At 52.1% G+C, this 20,886-nt stretch overlaps 9 protein-coding genes across 9 annotated transcripts; 6 read left to right on the forward strand and 3 right to left on the reverse strand.

Moving 5' to 3' along the window:
* Positions 1-2,803: 2,803 nt before the first annotated feature.
* SEPMUDRAFT_37329 (uncharacterized protein) lies at positions 2,804-4,312 on the forward strand (the record flags this gene model as incomplete). Its single annotated transcript, XM_016908668.1, has 3 exons — positions 2,804-3,448; positions 3,505-4,031; positions 4,084-4,312. 3 exons carry the CDS (start codon positions 2,804-2,806, stop codon positions 4,310-4,312), a joined length of 1,401 nt encoding a protein of 466 aa, XP_016764111.1.
* A 426-nt stretch (positions 4,313-4,738) lies between these two features.
* Positions 4,739-5,122, forward strand: SEPMUDRAFT_115051 (uncharacterized protein; the record flags this gene model as incomplete). Its single annotated transcript, XM_016901125.1, has 1 exon — positions 4,739-5,122. One exon carries the CDS (start codon positions 4,739-4,741, stop codon positions 5,120-5,122), a length of 384 nt encoding a protein of 127 aa, XP_016764112.1.
* An 891-nt stretch (positions 5,123-6,013) lies between these two features.
* SEPMUDRAFT_154676 (threonine aldolase) lies at positions 6,014-7,184 on the reverse strand (the record flags this gene model as incomplete). Its single annotated transcript, XM_016907575.1, has 1 exon — positions 6,014-7,184. The coding sequence occupies one exon, from the start codon at positions 7,182-7,184 to the stop codon at positions 6,036-6,038; it is 1,149 nt and encodes a 382-aa protein (XP_016764113.1). The 3' UTR covers positions 6,014-6,035.
* A 31-nt stretch (positions 7,185-7,215) lies between these two features.
* Positions 7,216-8,153, forward strand: SEPMUDRAFT_124132 (uncharacterized protein). The gene is made up of 2 exons (XM_016901886.1): positions 7,216-7,815; positions 7,894-8,153. The coding sequence occupies exon 1, from the start codon at positions 7,326-7,328 to the stop codon at positions 7,488-7,490; it is 165 nt and encodes a 54-aa protein (XP_016764114.1). The 5' UTR covers positions 7,216-7,325; the 3' UTR covers positions 7,491-7,815; positions 7,894-8,153.
* Positions 8,154-8,833: 680 nt separating this feature from the next.
* SEPMUDRAFT_81320 (cytochrome b5) lies at positions 8,834-11,230 on the forward strand. The gene is made up of 2 exons (XM_016910271.1): positions 8,834-9,172; positions 9,267-11,230. Exons 1-2 carry the CDS (start codon positions 8,852-8,854, stop codon positions 9,834-9,836), a joined length of 891 nt encoding a protein of 296 aa, XP_016764115.1. The 5' UTR covers positions 8,834-8,851; the 3' UTR covers positions 9,837-11,230.
* A 243-nt stretch (positions 11,231-11,473) lies between these two features.
* SEPMUDRAFT_147702 (uncharacterized protein) lies at positions 11,474-12,856 on the forward strand. The gene has a single exon (XM_016904471.1). It carries the CDS (start codon positions 11,605-11,607, stop codon positions 12,643-12,645), a length of 1,041 nt encoding a protein of 346 aa, XP_016764116.1. The 5' UTR covers positions 11,474-11,604; the 3' UTR covers positions 12,646-12,856.
* Positions 12,857-12,994: 138 nt separating this feature from the next.
* On the reverse strand, positions 12,995-14,245 carry SEPMUDRAFT_37791 (uncharacterized protein; the record flags this gene model as incomplete). The annotated part of the gene is made up of 3 exons (XM_016908680.1): positions 12,995-13,357; positions 13,484-13,823; positions 13,887-14,245. 3 exons carry the CDS (start codon positions 14,243-14,245, stop codon positions 12,995-12,997), a joined length of 1,062 nt encoding a protein of 353 aa, XP_016764117.1.
* A 391-nt stretch (positions 14,246-14,636) lies between these two features.
* On the forward strand, positions 14,637-16,262 carry SEPMUDRAFT_139633 (FAD/NAD(P)-binding domain-containing protein; the record flags this gene model as incomplete). The annotated part of the gene is made up of 4 exons (XM_016902910.1): positions 14,637-14,954; positions 15,014-15,314; positions 15,365-16,110; positions 16,245-16,262. The coding sequence occupies 4 exons, from the start codon at positions 14,637-14,639 to the stop codon at positions 16,260-16,262; spliced, it is 1,383 nt and encodes a 460-aa protein (XP_016764118.1).
* Positions 16,263-16,430: 168 nt separating this feature from the next.
* On the reverse strand, positions 16,431-20,669 carry SEPMUDRAFT_61442 (pyruvate carboxylase subunit A; the record flags this gene model as incomplete). The annotated part of the gene is made up of 7 exons (XM_016909562.1): positions 16,431-17,131; positions 17,237-19,153; positions 19,206-19,694; positions 19,747-19,959; positions 20,010-20,197; positions 20,269-20,530; positions 20,624-20,669. 7 exons carry the CDS (start codon positions 20,667-20,669, stop codon positions 16,536-16,538), a joined length of 3,711 nt encoding a protein of 1,236 aa, XP_016764119.1. The 3' UTR covers positions 16,431-16,535.
* Between the last annotated feature and the right edge of the window lie 217 nt (positions 20,670-20,886).

Here is a 20,886-nt window from a genome sequence, read left to right on the forward strand (position 1 = left end):
GGGGGGAGAGAGAGAGAGGGAGAGTTTCGCAGAGAAGTGGCAGAAAACGCAGCGTTGGGTATGTTGTTATACCTTTCCAACGCCGTTCCATCGTATGCTTCAGGAAAGAGAGGGACTTCTTGCTCTCTCTTATTCCTGCCTTTTCTGCTACGGCTTTGCAAGGATATGCTGGTACTGTACAGCATACAGCCAGGTCGGCATCGGTGAATAACCACGTGCTTCCAACGTGACGGTTCGTGGGACATCGTGCTCGACGTTTCGGATTTCAAGAACCTACCATACAGCATGGGTTGTCAGAGCATAGGTAGCATAGCTTCCACAGCTACCTTATGGTAGTTGACCGACGATACTTTATTGATTTGTGTATACGGCATAAGTGTTGTTCTACTACAGGGCTCTCGGTTCGATCGTGTAAGTCAGTACTGTCTCGTTCCTATACGAGTTGTATAGGAGGAGCATTACGACAGTCCGTCCTCGCACGGGAGAGAGGCTATAGATTCCCTACTATTCTAGAGATCGGGACAACTTTTCGGTCCTATGCCGGACAGGTTGCTTTGTCGTCTCTCGTCTAACGTCTATCGTTGAGAGAGAGAGAGAGAGAGCTTTAGCGCTGAGTTACCTTAGTCGTTCAAGGTGACGAATATCTGGATATACATGTATGTAATATACATGTATACCCACGAGGTACCTCCGCTTTCCCGACAACTTGGGAAGTTGAAGCAGCGTTTAATCAATATTTAGGCAGGAATTGAGTAGGAATTTGAGATCAGGATTACTAAGTTTAGAGCACGGAGTCGGGTCGTAGGAGACACGGAGGTACCTGAGTATATAGCTCACATGAGGTCCATGCACACTGTATACCAGCTACAGTACTACATACCTATAGAGTCGCTGTTATGGTTCTTGAGTAAGTGTGGTAAACCTAGAGGTAGAGCAGGTGGAGATGAAACGGACCGACGGAGACTTTGCCGATGCCCTAGTTTCACACCCTGGCACCCTGCTTTTCCGCCCTCTCCGATCGCTTCTACCTACTCCACCTCACTGTGTCTTGGCGACGATCCTTCAGCTGCGCCCGCCGCCCGCTCATCTCCGATTGTGCTCTGACTATAGACTGCAGTAGGTATCTGGGCAGTACCACTTCCACCTCGTCCTCCACCATCGCCATGACGATTATTGCTCTTCATGCTGCACGGTACATGTAGTTTGATGCGGGGACCGGCTGCATCTCGGCCGGCTGGCTTCATGGCACGTGTGGTATGTCCATGGTATGTCCATGGCCATCAAGACGGGCATCTCCACTGACTCCTGAGACTAGACTCTCCACAAAATACCATCCATTGTGACTGGCACCGACACAACGGACAGCCCGGTGCGCCGGTCGCCGATGGTCATGATTGCTGCATATCATATGCGAGGCGCAGAAGGCTGAATCTGGCTGGGCTTGGCTGGGTCGAAAGGAAGACATGTCACATGTCGGAGCTGTCGCAGACTGAGCCTCGAGACGCTTTCTTGACTCGCGCTGCGACACGAGCTCATGTTGTGAAGGTTTGAGACAATGGTAAATGCACGCACGTGACCAGCACCGTGAATAATGGGAGTGGTGTGGAGTGCAGTGCAGCATAGGAGGTAAGGTATTCTGACAGTTTTCTACACAGACCTCTTCTCGCCCATAGGAGTCCAGCCGAGTCACGTCTGGCGTTTCCACTCACTTGGAGGCCGCCAGAAGGGGAAGTTCGATGTGACTCTTGGCATATCATGGCGATTCAGACGTGTGCGGTATGCGAAGGAAGCAAGTTTCCATCAACGCCTTCGTTCTACGCAGCTTGCAGCAAGAACCTACTTCCTAACGCACCATCGAAGAAGCTGCATTTTATTAATAGTACAACGAGCCAACACCGAAAGTTGCCGCAATGGAAATAAGTACATAGCGCAAGCCACTCGAAGTATAAGCTCCGTACCTGATGGTCTTTCGGGGACAGAGAGACCTGCCAAGCAGCTACTTCAGGCACGATTTGCACGTCATCCGGCACTTTGACGGCCTTTGATCGTCCTCGAGCGAGCGCCGCCCAGAAGAGAATGGTATGGTGCAGTCGGCCGACTGGTCTCAGGATTTCGGTGTCTCATAGCTTCCAGAGAGTCACGGCTTACAATTCTGGCTATACCTCAAGCTAGTAGATCTCCCGGCTGTCGTATTGTCATCGAATAATAGACATGCGATTGCGTATCCAACAGGTGCCCAGGTTCCCAGGGACCACAATGACGGATGCTATCACCGTGCAGTGCCATCCAGCTTTTTGTCCGACACGGTAGCCGTGCACTGAATTGCCACTTTGGGACGGGCATTATGCATAGAGCAAGTTAGGAGGTAGTTCTAGATCGCCATCGCACCTGGACGATTCAGGCTACCGTGCTTGACTGACTACACCTCTCTCTCTCGCTATGATTGTCTGACCCTTCGTTCTAGAGAGTCAGTCATACTGCCCCGTGCACCGGCGACGTTAGGCGCAACGTTCGTCGAACGAGAGCACAAGCGAAGATGCTCAAGCCATGCAGGAGCCAGACACTGCACGAGTGCGTTCGAGGCTTCTACCGCAGCACGAAGAAGAAGGGGTTGCTGCTCAGTATAAGAACTCCCAAGAATCACCATCAAACAGAACATCACTTCCATCATCCATCCACCGCATCTCCTCACTGGCTTACACTACCTGAGCAAGAGTCACACTCACTCATTGGCCTGCTTCTCCCTCACTACTAGTTCCAATCGTATTCTTCCCAAGGACTTCATCTACAGTCGTACGACAAGATGCAGCGTGCTGCAATTGCCTGCGCGGCACTCGCCGCAGTGGTTTCTGCCAGCCCAGCGCCAGCACCACAACTGGACTATGCAGCGATCGCTGCCGCTACACCTGTCCCACAGGGCCCGGAATATGGCCTATCCAACCAGACGGCCACCGTCTACACCAGCGTGACCATCACTGGCGCCGTAACTGCAGCGACCTATGCCAACAACAACCAAAAGCGTGATTACGTTGACTCTTCTTACACTCCATACTACCCGGCTCTGGCCACCTCCTACACGACCGATCCAGCCCTCGCCGCAACCAAGACCACGACTGCTGGCCAGGCCTGCGTTACCCAACCTGAGGCAGGAACCTACTGTGGATTCATCAACCCTCTCGACGCTTGCGCACCTCAGCCAGATGGCTACGGCCCCGTTCCATCGCCTGACACTGCGAGCGCATTCCTCGCCTTCCCAAAGCTGCACCAATCTGCACAGGCTGCCCCCACCTCCGTCCCATCCAAGGATGGCAACCAGTACTCCCAGGTCTTCAAGGACTTGCAGGGTGCGGTATCCGGAAGCTCCTACCTGAGTCTCTACACTCTCAGCACGTACAGCGTTGCCGACTGTGCCGCCCGCTGTGATGCCACCGATCTTTGCACTGCATTCGTAAGCCGTTGCAACGGTCATGATATTCCTGGTGTCTCTCGCTAATCACCTTACAGAACCTGTTTGCTGAGCGCGACCCTTCGCTCAACCCAACTAACAACGACTCTACCTACGACCCTGGCTACCAAACTGTCTGGGGACAGGACTGCCCCAACCCTCCATCCATGACTTCGTTCAAGTGCACCCTGTGGGGCTCTAGCATCGATTCCTCTATGGCGACGAACACCGGCTCGACGAGGTCACAATTCCAAATCGTCGTCACTGGCAGCAACGGTTACGACAAGACTCAGAAGGTCACTCCACCACGATGCTCCCTTCCTCCAACCACGTCCACTCAAGCCCCAAGCCAGGCCACCAAGCAACCAACCTCGCCCAAGCAACCAACCTCGCCAGCGCCACAAACATCCTTCCCATGGAAGCAGCCCGAGAACTGTGGTGGCAAGGGAATCAACTCTCCCAAGTACCACATGGGTGGTAAATTCTTCCCCGGACCTTTCAACCCACAGGTGTGCAGCAACTACGCTCTTCTGCAGAATGAGATCAACACCAAGTCCGGCAAGAAGCAATGCCAGATGTTCAACGCGTAAGCCATTTCCTCTTTTGACATTCGCTTCACTCTTCTAACTTCGCAACAGCCAATACCTTCACAAGGACGGTGTCGCTTTCGGAACGTACTGCTCGCTCTACAGCAGCTACCTCAGCTCCCGCCAGTACGCCACCATTGGTGTCACCTGGAGCGCTGGTTCCAAGTTCGAGTGCAAGCAATCTTGGACTTACACCCTAAATGTGAGTGTCGCAGCCAACTGGTGGAACCCATTCAGCCCAGCTTCCTGGTTTCCTTCGGGACCTTCGGGATGGTGGTAGATTAGAGAGAGTGTATGAGCGAGTGAGGAGGTTCATGACGAAGAAGATGGCAAAACAACAACAGCACGAGAAATGATACAGTACCCTTTGCATGAAAAGGAGGAAAAAGCAGAACAGAATATAAAAAAACATCAGCATACATTGAGATGGAGTTGTTTGATTTGACATTTGGGAACACTAAGAAAGCGAGCGAGGTGTATGATGGATGGATGGATGATAGAACGGGAAAAAAAACTGGGAACGGATAGAAAAATCGGGGTTGACTGTTACAGCGTTGCTTTTTTGGTTTTCACAAGAACAACCTCATAGCAGGCCAATATGCATCTGATATGCACATTACAAAGTTCTCTCTTTGCTGACATGACCTTTTTTTACTCTTCCTTGTAGTCTGATATTCAGCTTCCTACCGGACCGAAGAATACAACGATGGTGCAGCCGCAGCCGGAGCAACCACAGCCGAAGCCGAAGACGACTCTGCCGAAGATCACCGACCAGCCGAAGAAGCAGCCCGAACAGCCGAAGAAGCAGCCCCAGTCTGCGCCGAAGCAGCCCGAACAGCCGAAGACTGTCCCGAAGTATACCGAACAGCCGAAGAAGCAGCCTCAGCCCGCGCCCCAGCCAAAGAAGCAGCCATCGCCTCCCAAGAAGCAGCCTCAACCTGCGCCACCCAAGAAGCAGCCTCAGCCTGCACCGAAGAAGCAACAACCACAACCACACCAACCGCAACCACAACCATACCAACAACAACAACAGACCAAGAAGCCCTCCTCTGCTCCTGCTCCAAAACAATATGGCAGCGGATCTTACTAATTAATTAATTAATTCATTCATTCTCGAGCGACCGACATACGCGACCGAATTACCGATCTAGCGACAAATACGAGGATTTTTTGCTTCTTGCTTCTTCTAGTTAGTACCTAGTAAAGTAATGATTTAAGTATTGCAGTCACAACAGGATCCTTCTCTTTCTAGAGGAGGAGGAAGTACAGAATAGGAGAAAAGGGAAAAAGGAAACAGAAAAAGCACAAGCGAGGAAAAAGGGAAAGGAAAAACAGGACTTTACCTTTTTGTTGTTGTTATTTGTATACATATATGTATTATTCACTTTACGAGTGAGTGAGGGAGGTAGAAAAGAAATATCAGAATTATCTATTTCTTTTCTTAATGTTCGTTTGTTCTGTATCACTCGTTGGTCTGTATCATCATCTTCTTTGGTTGATGATGTCTAGGTATCTATCCACCTTAACTAGGTTACCTATCCTAACTACCTACTTCTTATTTCTCAGGTATAGTAGTATAGTGTATACCATTTTTCTTCGTCTTCTCCCAGAGAGGAGCTCGGACTGGGGTAGTTATAGAAACGAGTCTCGATGGCCCTCTGGTATATATATCTGGTGCATACATGCATGCATAGGTGCATGATACGAGAAGGAAGGTTGGTGGGCTTTTCTGATCTCTCTCTCTCTCTCTCTCTCTCTTGTATTTACACCCCACAGACTCTGATGAGAGAATATCGGCTTGATTGATGGTACCTCATACTCATACCCTTCGATTGACCTCATCCCACCCCATCCCATCACACGCTCCCCAAGGTCGATTCTCTCTTAGGCGCAGTTCCGCAGTGTGGGCGTACCGCTTTGTCCACGACAAGTGTCGAGCTCGAGTGGAATCATCATCGAAGCCAGAATCCTTCCAGTCTCTCTCCAGACTGCAACATCATGTTTCATATCATGCTTTCACTGACTTCCCCAGCTCTCCACCTCCGCAATACCTCCCCAAACTTCTCGATCTGCGCCTCATCAGTTGCCCAAGATGTCAGCAACCTCACCACAACCATCCCGTCCAGTCTCGATTCCCACTCATAGAATTCAAAACTCTCCTTCAACTTCTCCACGACTCCCCGAGGCAAAGCCGCAAAAACCTGATTGGTTTCGCACTCCGCCTCCAATGTGAATCCCGCCTCTCCAATCCTCTTCGCCAACAGTCTCGCAGACCTGTTCGCTTTTTCCGCCAACTCCTCGAACAAAGTCGTATCAGATCCCTCTCGATCCCGGAACAGAGCCTCAAACTGCGTCCCCATAATCCTTCCCTTGGCAAGTAACGCACCATGCCTCTTGATGTAAAACTCAAAATCTCTCGCTAAAGCCGCATCCTTCACCACAATCGCCTCACCCAACAACGCCCCATTCTTCGTTCCCCCAATCCAGAAAATGTCCGTCAGTTCCCACACATCTTTCCATTCCACATCATTATTCGGACTCGCCATCGCCGTCCCCAGCCTCGCCCCATCCATCAACACTAACAATCCCTCCCTCTCACAAACCTGCTTGATCGCTTGCAATTCCGCTCTACGATACACGGTGCCCATTTCCGTCGCGTTGGAAATGTACACCATGCGAGGTTTGGCCATGTGCGGGTAATGCCAGTTCTCTGCTACGACCTTTTGGATACTTTTCGGCGTCAGCTTCCCCGTTCGGAGTTCGGGTTCGACTGTGAGGATTTTGTGACCGGTGGCCTCGATGGCTCCCGTTTCGCGCATGACGATGTGGCCGGTGGTGGAGGCTATGACGCTTTCGTGGGGCCGGAGCGAGGCCGATATGGAGATGATGTTTGCTGAGGTTCCCGAGGGGACGAAGAAGACTCCCGTGCTCTGAGCAGCATTTTCATTTTGGGGCACTTGAAGTAAGCGGAGGATGTGGCTGCGGGCTTGGGAGGTGTAGATGTCATTGCCGTAGCCGGTTTGTTGGGTGGTGTTGCTGGTTACCAGTGCTTCTAGAAGGAGAGGGTGGGCGCCTTCGCTGTAGTCGTCTGAGAAACAGTATTTCGTGGTCTCTAATGGGGCTTCTGAGAGAGAGACGGTTTTTGCTGGCATGGCGGTGGGTTGGTGGGTTGTGGTGGGAGAGTGATATTTCGAGTGAATGTGACGAGGTGGGAGCGGGCGGAGATTTCAAAGGTGACGTTCGTTTTTCAGACATTTATTGTCTTGGAGATGGGCCGATTGTATGCGACAATAATGAGCACCCACCGGGCCGAGCGCCAAAACCACGGAGGCGGTCGGTATACCCGCCACCAGGCTGTTGGGATGCTGATATGCACAGTACTCGCTTGCAGTCACAAACCTCCGATATGGATCGACAATAAGTACATCACATCGACGGACCCACGACGTGGATGCTGATTGCCTTGGAAGCGGCCAAAGCAGTAGAAGGCATCTGAACGTACTGGAGCTGGCACCTTCACCACGATGCCTCAATCCATCTGTTCGATCTTGTTTCGCGTGCTGTGTCGATATCGATTGACTAGTGCCATACACGGCGGCCGAAAGAGAGAAAAAAAGAAAAGGATTGATTCGCAAGCACTTATCGTCAACCGCTATCACTGATTTGGGCCTTGCTCGTTGCTCCGGACTCCGCGCATCCTTAGATGCCCGCGCCTAGACCTATCAGGCCTGCGATGGCATCCTCAGCAGCAATAAGCACTGGTCAAGTGTCTTCCAGGGTCTCCTGCGCGGTATAGCCCATATCAGCCGACAGCTTTGCCGCATCCTACCTGGCCTCCTGCTCTTGGGAAGCACTGCTCACCATGTGATTGTTTGCTGGCTCAATCTTCTCAGCGTTTCCCGTATCAGCCAACAACTCCGCCGCCTCCTGTCTAGCCTCCTGTTCTTGCAAAGTCCAGCAACCTCCTCTCTCTCCCCTCCTCCTCTTCGTCGAGCTTGTTCCGACTAGCAGATGCTCTATATGCTTTACGTCGAGTCGTACGCCAACGGATGTCCTCTTGTACGTAGCATATCGGCTACTACATAGACGCCGTGGGTTACAGCCGGGCAATCATAGCTGCAGGACTTCCAGTATGCTGCGGAGGCAAGGTTTCGGCATTGACACTAATCTCAGCTTCAGGATACCGCTGCTAGACCACTTCCATCAGTTGCCATTGTCAGATTCAACCCGGAAATGCTGCTTTGTACTAGGTAGAATGTGCTTTAAGAAGCTAGCCAGACTTGGTGAGGCCTCGAGAGGGTTCTATTGCTGCTGAGAAAGAGAACCATAGGGCCAGACGGCCAGAAGCCCTAGCCTACACTGTACAGCTCCGAAAACGCCGAGGAAAGTCGCTCGCGAGTAAGGAACAGTGAGATGTTCCCATGGCATGACACGCCTCGGCCTACACTGAAGTAGGCACAGTGATATCAAGCGGAGACAAGCCAGACGATGTGAGAGAAAGAAGGCATAAACATCTACGATGCATGCGTCTCACTCTCATGAGGTGGAAAGGTGGAGATTAGGGAGCTCTAAATGAGGAAGTTTCCGAAAACCAAGATTTGGCCTCTGCTAGAGCTCTGTCATTTCCAAGGGGTTTTAATTTTCCGTCTTAGGTGGTGATCCCGACAGCTTTCATTAAGGGACTTTACAATTTTCAATCAAATCATTACCAAGGCACCTCAGTACCTAGGTACATCACCACATCACTAAATCAGAAAGTGGACTTTTTGGTAATTTCATTCTACACATAAAGCAGTACGCAGCACGGAGTACGTACGCTATGGCTAATGATGATCATGATACAACCCGAGGCAGCAGCAGCAGCAGCAGTAGTGGTGGTAGCAACTTGGATGCATCTCCTCCCTTAGTGTCTACGAAGAGCAGCAGCCCCACCACCACCACCACCACGACGAATGCGAAACCAAAAGTCGATTTCGAAGATCCCGATGCGCATCCTACTATCACCTTGCTCGATGGTCTCCGCATCCTTGTGGGACTGGCTTTACTCAGCGGTCTGCTTAGCTACTTCGTGACGGGGAATAGTGTTGTTTGGGGATATAATGCTTGGTGGACGCAACCGAAAGCTGTTGTTGCGAGTTTGGTGAGTGGAGTGTGAGGGGGAGGAAGAGCGCGCGAGAGAGAGAGAGAGAGAGAGAGGAAGAGAGAGGGACAAAAAGCTAACAACATCACTCTAGCGCGGCCCCGTCCATCTCACCGATTCTCAACTCCTTCGCTACAACGGCGAAGACACCTCTCGTCCCATTTATCTCGCTCTCAACGGTACCATCTACGACGTCACCTCCAACCCTCGCATCTACGGTCCCGGAGGCATGTACGCCGTCTTCTCCGGCCGCGACGCCGCTCGAGGCTTTGTCACGGGGTGTTTTGCCGTGGACAACGTCCCCGACTTGCGAGGTGTGGAGTGGGGGTTCATTCCCCGGGATGTGCCCACATACGAGGAGAAGACCGACGCGGAGTTGACGGAGTTGATGAGAAATTATCGCGAGGATTGGGTAAGGGATGCGACGCAGCAGGTGCGGGATGCGGTGGAGCATTGGCAGAAGGTGTTTCGAGGGGAGACGGGCAAGGAGTATTTTGAGGTGGGGAAGGTGGTGGGTAGGAAGAAGGAGACGGGGCCGCTGAGGGAGTTGTGTAAGCCGAGGCCGAAGGATGGGCTGGAGAAGTGGATGCAGAAGAGGAGAGTGGAGAAGGCGAAGGCGAAGAAGGAGGGAGGTGATGTGAAGGTGGGAAAGGACGAGCTGTAAGATGCTATCCTAATGGACATGTGTGGATTCATCATTTCTCCAGCCCCGTCGAACCTCTACGCGGAATGTCCTGGTGGCATTCTTACGCTTCTTCATGCCGGACACCATCTTGATGCCGAGTCTGTGGCATCACTCGAGCAGTATGAATGGCCTGAGATAGCTGACACGGTTAAGCCAAACGCCAGCGACCAACGCCATTGACAGAAACGCATGCACTGTCTGGCAATTGCAGAAACACGAGAAAAGTCGCCTTCGCCTAAGGTGAATCCTACACTAGCACGAAGCGCAGACTTCTGAGTGCGGAACTGGAATATGATTGGGGCAGTGACTGCTTCTAGCTTCTTCTCGTCCTGAGGAAGCCAATCTCCGAATGCCCATCATTCAGAACACGAGACTACGCTGGCTGGACGAAGCCGAGAGAATCAGTCAGGTAGCGATACAGATTTCTCGCCTTTGGAACGCCGAGGCAACCACCCGCTGCCAGTGGAAATCTTCAAGAGGGCATCGCTTGGAAGTTTCGGTGGCAAATCACATGAAGTCGGGAATATCAACCACATGCATGGATCGCATCTGAAACGAGAACGAGGGACAGCATAAGGTTTTTCTAACGTTTTGTGACAGTGCGTGTGTGTGCAGCACTCGACGATGGAAGACGAGACAGGATTTGAAGAGCCATTCTCGCATCTCGATGGCCCTGCACCTGCATTCCGCCAGAGAGATGATACCTAGCTACCTACGTCCTAGGATTCTAGCGTGGAGTCAACCTCGGCGCGTAGAGATTGCATTATTTTATGTGTTCTGGAAGATTCATCAACTCTCTCGTACGTTCCTCAATTCTCTGCCCGGGGCTCTCTCCGTAACTCATGTCGGGAAGACCTTCCGTCGCTCTGTGCGCAGGGACAGCACAATGGCCGATTGATGGGGAGACTTTGCGCTGAGCTAGAGGGAAGCTTAATCGTGATAGACGCATCGTGCGAGCCTCCTGGCAAACTCTTCAGTCTTCACAGTAATACACACAGTTCACACACGCACTTTAGTAGCAGTGAGCCCGACCGCCGCCTCTAGGAGTCGCATATGGTGGCTCGATGGATTCGCAGCCGCCCAAGATCAAATGAGCCGATCGGCCAAAGGTGTGTAAAGCGCAAGATCTCGACCACCCATAAGACGCAGTACATCTCACGCGACAATAAGAATCGACTGAGCCAGTCGCCAATATCAGCGATCCACATGACAGCTTCTGTCAGCCAAAAAATAATTCTCTCTGGCATGCGAACCGAGGTGTACCAGAGTAACCAGACTTCGCACCCGTTTAGGTGTCGACTTCTACGAGGAGACCAACCAAGCACATCGATGTCCATTCTGCAGGCTGGGCTGGGTTCAAGCTATTCCTGTGCATGGGTAGTCAACATCCGAGCAGAGCAACCTGGTTTACCTAAAGTTGACTCGACAGAAATGCTGTTGCCTGACGTGCCTGAATTGGGAAATGAGCCTATCAGAGGCGATGAAAGTCGACAACTTCTTACCATCTCGGTATGACGTGTTATATCTCCGCAGCGATCGCCAGACAGCCGAGAACGACGGTTGACGGCAAATACCGATGCCTTTCCTTCACATGCGCGACCCTCCTCGGTGTTTCAGTAACTTCAAGTGCGGAGTGGCCTGGCCGATGTTACATATACTCACTGTCGTACCAGCAATGGACCTCGATGACCCCAAAGCCCTATGCGACACACACTTCCAGTAGGGAATCATTCGTCAACTCGTCAAGATGATGGACAGACGCCCCCAAGACTCGATGAAGTCCACCTGGCGTGGCGACAAGACTCAGTGGCGCTTTCCACACAAATTTCTCGTCTTCATCGATGCCTTTCACTCACATCCAGGCCAAGAGGTTCCCATACATGCCAAGACAGACAAGCTTCCCTACATGACTGAATGGTCAGTTCATCTCTGGATCCTCTTGCACGCAGCATGGCCTATGGCGCTTCAGCAGATGTATATTTCCTACACAGGACATGACCTCCACTGGCTTGCTGTCTTCCTTCTTTACACCGTAGCGATGCAGATCAATTCAATCCACGAAGTCCGACTCCTTTCACGGCTCGGTTACAAGTACGGCTATCTGGACGGCGACAAGCACGCTCGCGACGAGGTGCCTGATGTCGGTGTAGCCAAGACACTCACATCGTTGGAGTTGACCACCTCCGTCCGACCCATGCTGGCAATCTTCTTCTCCTTCCAAAGAAATGCCACCGCTCTCCAACTCAGCCCCTGGCTCATCGTCGAACTGGGCCTCTACGGCATCGTACTCGACGGATTCTTCTACCTCTACCACCGCTCCTGCCACGAAATTGATTCCCTCTGGCAATACCACCGCACCCACCACCTCACCAAACACCCCAACCCCCTCCTCTCCTCCTACGCCGACCATGAGCAAGAACTGCTCGAAATCGCCCTCATCCCCCTCGCCACCTGGGCCGTCCTCAAATACGTCTTCCACCTGCCCATGGGCTTCCACGACTGGTGGATCTGTCACGAATACGTCATTTTCGCCGAAGCCTACGGTCACAGTGGACTTCGCATTTACTCTCACGTCCCCTCGACGGCGTCTCCCCTATTGAAGTATTTTGGTATGGAATTGATCATTGAAGATCATGATTTGCATCATCGCAAGGGTTGGAGGAAGAGTCAGAATTATGGCAAACAGACGCGCTTGTGGGATACGTTGTTTGGCACGTGTGGGAAGCGGATTGAAGTGACTGAGGAGACGGTGGATATGAATTATACGTTTAATATGCCTTTGTATTGAGTTGGGTTTTGGTTTTGGTTGTGGTTGTGGTTGTGGTGATGATGAGGAGGATGAAGAGTGTCTCGATGTTCTGATTTCCATGAGGGGAGAAAGATAGAGTGTGAGGTGTGTGAGAGTACTGGATTTTGTTTTTGTCTCTGGGCTTTTTCTTTACATGATACCCACAATTCATTGCCCCTTGGAGTTTTTTCGTTCGCACCTTACATATAGCAAATAAAATCGAGTCATGAAAATGATTTTCACATATCTTATGAATTCTGCCTGCTTTCTGCTTCCTAAAGACTGTTCCCCTCGGACTATCCACTACTACCGTACGTACGATAACCCTCCAAAACACTCCTCATCAGTTTCAACAACACTTCTCATCCTTCAACTCCTCAATCATGACTCCAATAAAATCCCTCTGCTCCTCCAACCATGCCCTCGTCCTCTTGTAATCAAACTCCACCGCCCCTACAGCCTTTCCCTCCATCCTCACCTTCTTCAATTCACGCCGAAGTCTCTCCTCCAAATTCTCCAGCCGATACTCCGCATACTGCTGGTAGACAGTTGGAACGTGGCTGATTCTCCTCACGCCACCGAGGAAAGAATCGTCTTTGGCGTGAGGATCGCGAGGTCGGAAGGATGTGACCATGGCGATGCGTTCACGACCGCCATGGGCGGCGAGGGCGGCATGGGGAATGTAGCGGCCTTGCATTACTACTGCAGTGCCCTATACAGCAGAAGGGGCAGGAATCAGTTAGGCAGCTGGGTTGCAAGGTAGGAGATTTCGGGAAGTCAAATAATCTTTGGCCGTACGAAAATGAAGTGGCCAAAGAGAGGGGAAAACAGAACATACCTTCGACGGCCCCCTCACTTTCAAAAGCTCTCCATTTCCAGTCTTCAGCATCGTTTCTCCTCCCACCATCTCCGAGCAATCACTCAACATGACCACACAGACGAACGGAAAGCAATCTTCGTGCCATCCGAACACTTCTTTCTCGTCTTTTTCTGCTTCGGTACCACGAGGGGGAGGGGAAGAGGGAGGGGGAGTAGATGTATCACCATCAGGTCTCACAGAAACGTTGCAATGTCCAGTATCGTATTCGAAAACAGGAATGAGATCCACACCAGCGACTTGAGAAACCGCCGCGAGGACTTGAGGACTGTTCCAGGCGTTGTGGATGAAAGGGGTCAACCTGTTAAGTGGATGAGAAATGGATTGAACCAATATACAAATAGTTGAAAAAAGAAAAACTCACCTCGGCCCAGCTCCACGGATCTGATTCGATGCAAAAACAGAAGAAACATGATACTTGTCGAGGACTGGTTGACTGAAAATCTCCGCTCGCATTTGTTCGATAGCAGACTTGGAGAAGAGAGGGAAAGGGTCCGAGACTGCGTTTGGTGAGATGCCTCTGTCTCCGAAACCGAGTTCTTGCATCGTCAAGATCTTCTTGGGTGGCTCGAACTGGACATGTTTGTGGGCATCGAAGGCTTCTTTGACGGTCTCGCGTGCTTTGTTGATGATGGATGGTGGGAGGTCGGAGGGAGTACGTTTCTTGCAGTGACCGCCTGGTGAGTGAAGGGGTGTGTCGGGGTGTGCTTGCTCGCAAGTCATGATGTTGTTGTCGTCGTCGTTGGTGTTGTTGTTGGTGGTGGTGTTGTTGGTGGTGGTGGTGGTGGTGGTATTGTTGTTGTGGTTGTGGTTGTGGGATCAAAGATACATGTAGACAGAGCGCGTGAAGGTAATCACTCTGTACCTACCTACCTATGGAAGGAATGCACCGTCTCACTAGCGAGAGCAAGAGCTGTTCAGGAAGGAGCAGCCGCGTGTTGTAAGCATCGGATACAGTAGCCGCGACCGGAGAAAGGGTTATAATTGTAAAGAACCATCGACAAAACAGCCCACCAACTCCAAATTCCAACCTCACTTCTTCACTTCACCATTTCACCACTTCACCACTTCACCAATCTTGCAACTACCAGAGCCTCAGACACTCACCGGAGATATGCTGGATGCGATAGTGATTGGCGCTGGCCTCGCTGGCCTGCAAGCCGCTCGATCATTACAAGAAGCCGGCCTTGCAGTGGCCGTGCTTGAAGCCAGAGATCGTGTGGGAGGGAAAGTATGGTCTGTACCCTTGGCTTCTGGCCGTGGTGTCGCGGATCTTGGAGCAGCTTGGGTCAATGACCAAACCCAGCCTCGGATATCCCGCTATCTCGAGCGCTGGAACTTGAAGCGCGTCGAACAGCGTCTGGGCCACACTGCCGTCATTCAGGTCAATGAGCGGGAGCAAGTCGAGTTCCCATACGGGATTACACCAGATGTAAGTTTTCAGAATAGCGCTAGTTCTAGCGATACTCGGCCTCAAGGCTGACCAGACAGTTCACTACAGCGGAGAAAAAGACCCTCGAGTTCGTCCGCGATCACATTCAGGCCGAATCACTTAGGCCGGAGAAAGCAAAGCCAGAGGACGATGCCATCAGCCTCGACCAATATGTTCGGAACCTGGGAGGAACAGACAAGACGATCCAAATGGTAAACCTGTGGGTACGCGTCATGCACGGCGTAGAGTCTACAGAAGAATCAGCAGCCTTCTTTATCGATTACTGCAGACGCAACAAGGGTCTGCTGTCAATTCGAGCAGATGACAAGAGTGGAGGAAACTTCCAACGTCTCCATCGCGGTGAGCAACGTCGAACCCTCCTCAGGCGGTACAGAGCTGACTCTCAGCAGGCACTCAGTCTATCGCCCATGGACTCCACGAGCTGGTCGGCACACAAAACGTGTACTTGTCCTCGCCCGTGAAGTCCATCGACGACAGCCGCTCGCATGTCGTCGTGACGACGAGAACAGGGACTGTGTTCAAAGCCAGGAGAGTCGTCATTTCAATCCCGAGCACAATGTACCGGGATCTGACTATATCACCGCCTTTGCCGGTGGGATTGTCAGAGCTGGCAGATGCAGCCACCATGGGTGACTACAACAAGATGATTGTTTGTTACGACACGCCGTGGTGGAGGGCGTCGTCCTACAACGGCTTCTTCATGAGTTATGTTGGCCCCAGTCCACTGGCACGTGACACGAGTGTCGACGAAGTAGGCCTTTACTGTCTCACGTGCTTCGTGAACGGGAACTTCGGGCGCACATGGTCTACACTAGCTCCTCATGAGCGACGAGCACGCATCTTGAAGCAATTGGCCGCCGTGTTCAAAGCAGGTCCAGAATCCGAGGTGTGGAAGCCCATCGAGATGTTCGATCAGATCTGGAAGCATGAAGAATTCTCCAAAGGGGCGCTAGTACCCATTACCAGCTTGACACACTTGACCAAGCATGCGGATGTGTATGGAAAGGCTGTTGGTAACATCCACTTCTGCGGCACAGAGTATGCTACCGAGTGGAAAGGGTACATGGAGGGCGCATTGTGCTCTGGCGAGAACGTATCTCGGGAGATGTTGAGGGCGATGGGAGCCGATGCCAGGGTGAGACTGTAGATGGAGGTTCATGGTATATCTTCATGCTATCATCTGATGGGAGGTCGTATCCTTCAGATGCCGTCCAAGCAGTTGCCGTAGGTACAATGGTTGCGGTGGTAGATAGAGTGGGATGGATTGAGCAACCAGGGAAGAAATAATTCAATCCATGATGATTGCTATACGTATTGATTGATTATTGCATGTTCTCGGACACTTCTTGTCCTCTTCGCCCGTCTTTTGTCAGTGGGAGAGCAGAGCAGAGCAGAGGAGAGGAGGGATGTGACATCGGCCCGCTAGCCGTCTCCCGTCCTGCCTCGATTATGGTCATCAACATAACGTTATGCAAATTTCACAAATGGACATCTAGGTACTCAGTCTGCGTACAAAAATGCCATATTCTCATCAAATCTCACCCCGAAGAGTGCACGTTATCACTTCATCCTCACCAGAGCAATCCTTCCCCCCGCTCGAATCGTCTCCCCAGGCTCCACCAACACCTTTTCCACCACCACCTCACTGCCACCATCACCATCATCCGGCACACAAACATTAATCTCCAACTTCATCGCCTCCAAAATCACCACCACTGAATTCCGCCTAATCACATCCCCTTCTTTGACCTCCACCTTCCAGACATTCGCATCCACGGGCGCCTCAATCAGCTTCACCCCTGGGTCCCTTAACAAAGACTCGACCTGCCCCTCATCCGCCTGCGCCCTCTTCCCCTTTTCCTCTCTCCATTTCGCCAGAGATGACTTTTCCGCACGAATCATTTCTTCTTGCACACGTCGTTGTTCTGCGCGAATGGCGGCGACTTCGGCGGCTGTGCTGGTCAGGAGGTCGTTGTGGGCTGCCATGTCGAATTCGGCGGGCGTCCAGGAGAATTCGTATTTTCCTGCGTGGAAGAGGGCGATGGAGGTGGTGAGTTCGGCTTCGCTGACGGCGTGGAAGGTGAGGAGGTCGAAGTCTTGGAAGAGCCAGGGGCGGGTTGGGGAGAAGGAGGTTTTGTAGCCGTAGGGGTCGAAACCTGAGTTTTTTTTTCCTTTTGTTAGTATTTGATTGTTTTTTTTTGGGGGGAGGTGAAGGCTGGGACGATGGTATTCAATATTGTTGATGTGGATTTTGTACTTACATGGTATGGTTCGTCCAAGCATTTGATACCCTCCCGGTGAATCAACGGGATAGATACTTCCGCAAGAACCACCCCAGCCAAAAGTTCCTTCGGGCGTAAAGACCCGACTGGGATTCGCTTTGGGCGACGACATGCGTTTCCGCGGATCGACGGGCAGAGAGACGGTATTTCCGCAGAAGAAGCCGACAAGAACGGCCATGTGGTCTCCATTGAGCATATTGTGCTTCAGCTGTTCCGGTGTGAACGCATTGTTTCTCGCCACAAAGTCGAGATTATCCGGCAGATAGGGGGCGTGGGGCCGTTGCGTTTCCATGTACCGCTTGGTGGCTTCGGTTTGTTCTTTGCTTTCAAAGGAGAGCGGTAATCGGAAGCGTCGACAGGGCACTTTGGTCTTGCTGAGGTCTCCGATTGCGTCTTCGAGAGCTTGGAGATGCGTGAGGAGCTCTTCGCGATTCATGCTCGCTCCATTGTAGCATATGGCGAGCGAAGTGCAGCCGCCGACGGTAGTAACGAGACTGCTTTTGAGCCATTCTGGAGCAGTTGGTGCAGTGATGGCTTTCTCCAGAGCAGTGACTCGGCATCGATAGTTGAGATCAAACTGCTCATTGCCATACTCCACCAGCACGTAGTCGTCGCCGGCTTGACGATAGCGCACTTGAGGCTGGGTTCCGGACGCTGCACGCTCCCACAATACCGCCTTGCCGTATTTACCACTAGCTTCGAAGCTTGGCCGGAGAGGCTGCACGGGGTCGAAATTGCCAGTCACAATAGCCTTACTGATGCCCTCGATGTAGTCGGTGACATTCTGACGAAGGGCCAGGGCTTCTTGCAGAGATACGCGCTGATATCGTAACGTATCGCCTGCTTTGAGTTGGCCTAATTTGTAGTAATCTGCTCGAATGCATGTGGCAGAGCTGACAAAGCCACCAAAGTTCGGACAGTCCAGGGCAAAGATACATCCTTCGTCTCCAGTCCAGTTCAGCGAACCGCACGAGTAGCCGTACTCGACGAGGTTCGAAGGATGCGACCCGCCCTCGCCACCGTCTGCTCGCGCCCATTTGGGGACCGGTCCCACGAGCCTGATAGCACTCCTGCTTGCATTGTGAGATACTTTCCAATCTGTGCTATACAGCATCTCGATGTCCTCTTCCGTAAGGTAGCCCTCTTCGTGTGGACCAGGCAAGGCATTGATCACCCACGGGGAGCTGTACTGAGGTCGCAACGACTCAGGCACGCTGGGATGGCCGCCGAGCGTCGATGGTATTTCCTTGACTAGGCTGAGCTGGTCACCGGGGGCTAACTGTCGTCCTTGGTAGCCACCAATAGCGACAATGGGCGATGTCGATTTGCTGCCAAAGTATTCTGCGACTGACGGGAACCCGCCGTACACAGCCAGGTAGCTACGACAGCCTCCCGCTGTGGTCTTACCAATCTTCAGGACTTGCCCGCGCTTGATATGTTTACGCGTCCACATTGGTAGGTCATCACCATCCAATTTCGCCTCGATAGGCGCTCCAGTCAATGCTATAACCGCGGCGCCATGGAATTTGAGCTCTGGACCAGATAGTGTAATCTCCAGTCCTTCTTGTCCACGTGGGTTACCCACGAGGGCGTTTCCAACAGACAATGCAATTGGGTCCATCGCGCCACTACGAGGAATGCCTTTTCCGATAGTGGGCCGACCTTCCAAGTCCTGCACCAATGTATACGCACCGGCCGAAACCACATCGATCACGCAAGGCTCGTATACGAAGCTTTGCAAGAAAGAGGTAATGGTACGCCCGGACTGGAAGACATCACTTTGAACGATGTTGGCGAGGAAGTCCAAGTTGATGGGCGGCCCGCTAACTATCGAGCGAGAAAGTAGCTGACATAGGCCCTTCCTGGCTGCTTCGCGAGTCTTGGCATGATTTATGACTACCTTGACATTAGCATACTGCACCAACGATTTGCTGACGGCGGTGGGTACCTTTTGCGATCAATGGATCATAGTTGGGCGAGATTCGAAGTCCCGTTCTCACCCATGTGTCAACTCGTGCGTTCTGCAGTTCTGCCCAGTAGACTTCTGTTAGGAGACCAGGGGAAGGCGCATAGTCTCGAAGCACGTTTTCCGCGTACACTCTGGCTTCAATAGCAGCACCAAAGGGGCCCGTCCGCTGTAGAGATTTGAGATAATCTGCCGAGAGGCCGCCATGTCCGGCGAGCTGTGCATCAGCTTGCTTCAGCATCAGCTCAACGAGGTCAATATCATAGCAAGCCTCTGTGATCGGATGCTCCACCTGGAGTCGCGTGTTCATCTCCAAGAAGAAGAACTCGGCAGTCTCATCGTCTACTAAGAACTCGACAGTCCCAGCCGATCCATACTTGACTGATTCAGCAAGACGGACCGCAGCACTACAGATCTTGTCCCGTAGCCCCGGATGCTTCTCGACAAATGGACTTGGACACTCCTCGATGACTAGATGCTATTAGCAATACCTCTCACTCTATAATAGCGAGATGAAGCCTACCTTTCTGATGTCGTCTCTGAATTGAGCACTCGCGCTCTCCAAAGTGAACAGCCTGGCCGAGTCCGTTGCCAAAGATCTGGACTTCAATGTGATGTGCCTCTGGGTAGAAGCGCTCGATGAAGACACCAGAGTCCTTGAAGAGAGCCTGACCACGAGATTGTGCTTTTTTGAAGCCGTCTCTCACCTGTTCGGCATTCTGGCATGTGATGAGACCTGCATCGATTAGCATGCCACGTGTGGTTAGTTTTCAGAAATGATCGTACCGCTGCCACCACCACCAGCAGTGATCTTGAGCATCACCGGATAGCCCAGCGTTTCGCTCTGCTTAACAGCGTCATCTTCGTTCTCGACTAAGCCTTCCGTACCGGGCACAATGGGTACACCGGACTTCTTGGCCAGATCACGGGCCGTGTGTTTGATGCCGAAAGCCTTGATGGCGTCTTCATTGGGCCTATAAGTGATTGTCAATATTTCAGTACATCATTCGCCTTGACATTGAGAGAGCAGCATCCTTCCACATACCCCACCCATGCTAGGCCTGCATCACTGACGGCCTTTGCAAATGCGGCATTCTCTGAGAGAAAGCCGTAGCCAGGAATGATGGTATCGCAGCCTTGCTCCTTTGCAATTTCTATGATCTTGTCGCCATCGGTATAGCTCTGGAGAGTCGGAAGCAGAACCGCCTCGTCAGCGTCGGAGACGTGGAGTGATGCTGCATCCGCAGAAGTGTAGATGGACACAGTCTGGATCCCGAGTCTCTTCGCAGTTCTGATGATGCGGACGCCTGAATACGTCGCCGCCGCTGTCAGTGCTGTGCCAAGAAATGTAGAACTTGTGCTCTATGTCATCCACTTTCGGCAGTCGAGGCCATACGCACAAATTTCTCCTCGATTGGCGATGAGGATCTTCTTGACTTTCTCCATGTTCATGTTGCTTGTGCGTTCTTCACATCGGCATCACTTCTTCTTTTTCTTCCTCTTTCGTCCAGCAGATGTATTTGGTCGTGACTCTGAACAAGTCCCCGCTGCTGTGCCAACCGAATGCCGTAGGCCCGCGTCCAGGTTGATGAGGAGCTCTCGGGAGCTGCTGTCCCACTGATAAGCATCACATTATCCTCCTCCTCGTTCGCAACGAGGGGCA

This window comes from Sphaerulina musiva (assembly GCF_000320565.1).
Source record: "Sphaerulina musiva SO2202 unplaced genomic scaffold SEPMUscaffold_2, whole genome shotgun sequence".
In the NCBI taxonomy this organism is placed as follows: domain Eukaryota; kingdom Fungi; phylum Ascomycota; class Dothideomycetes; order Mycosphaerellales; family Mycosphaerellaceae; genus Sphaerulina; species Sphaerulina musiva.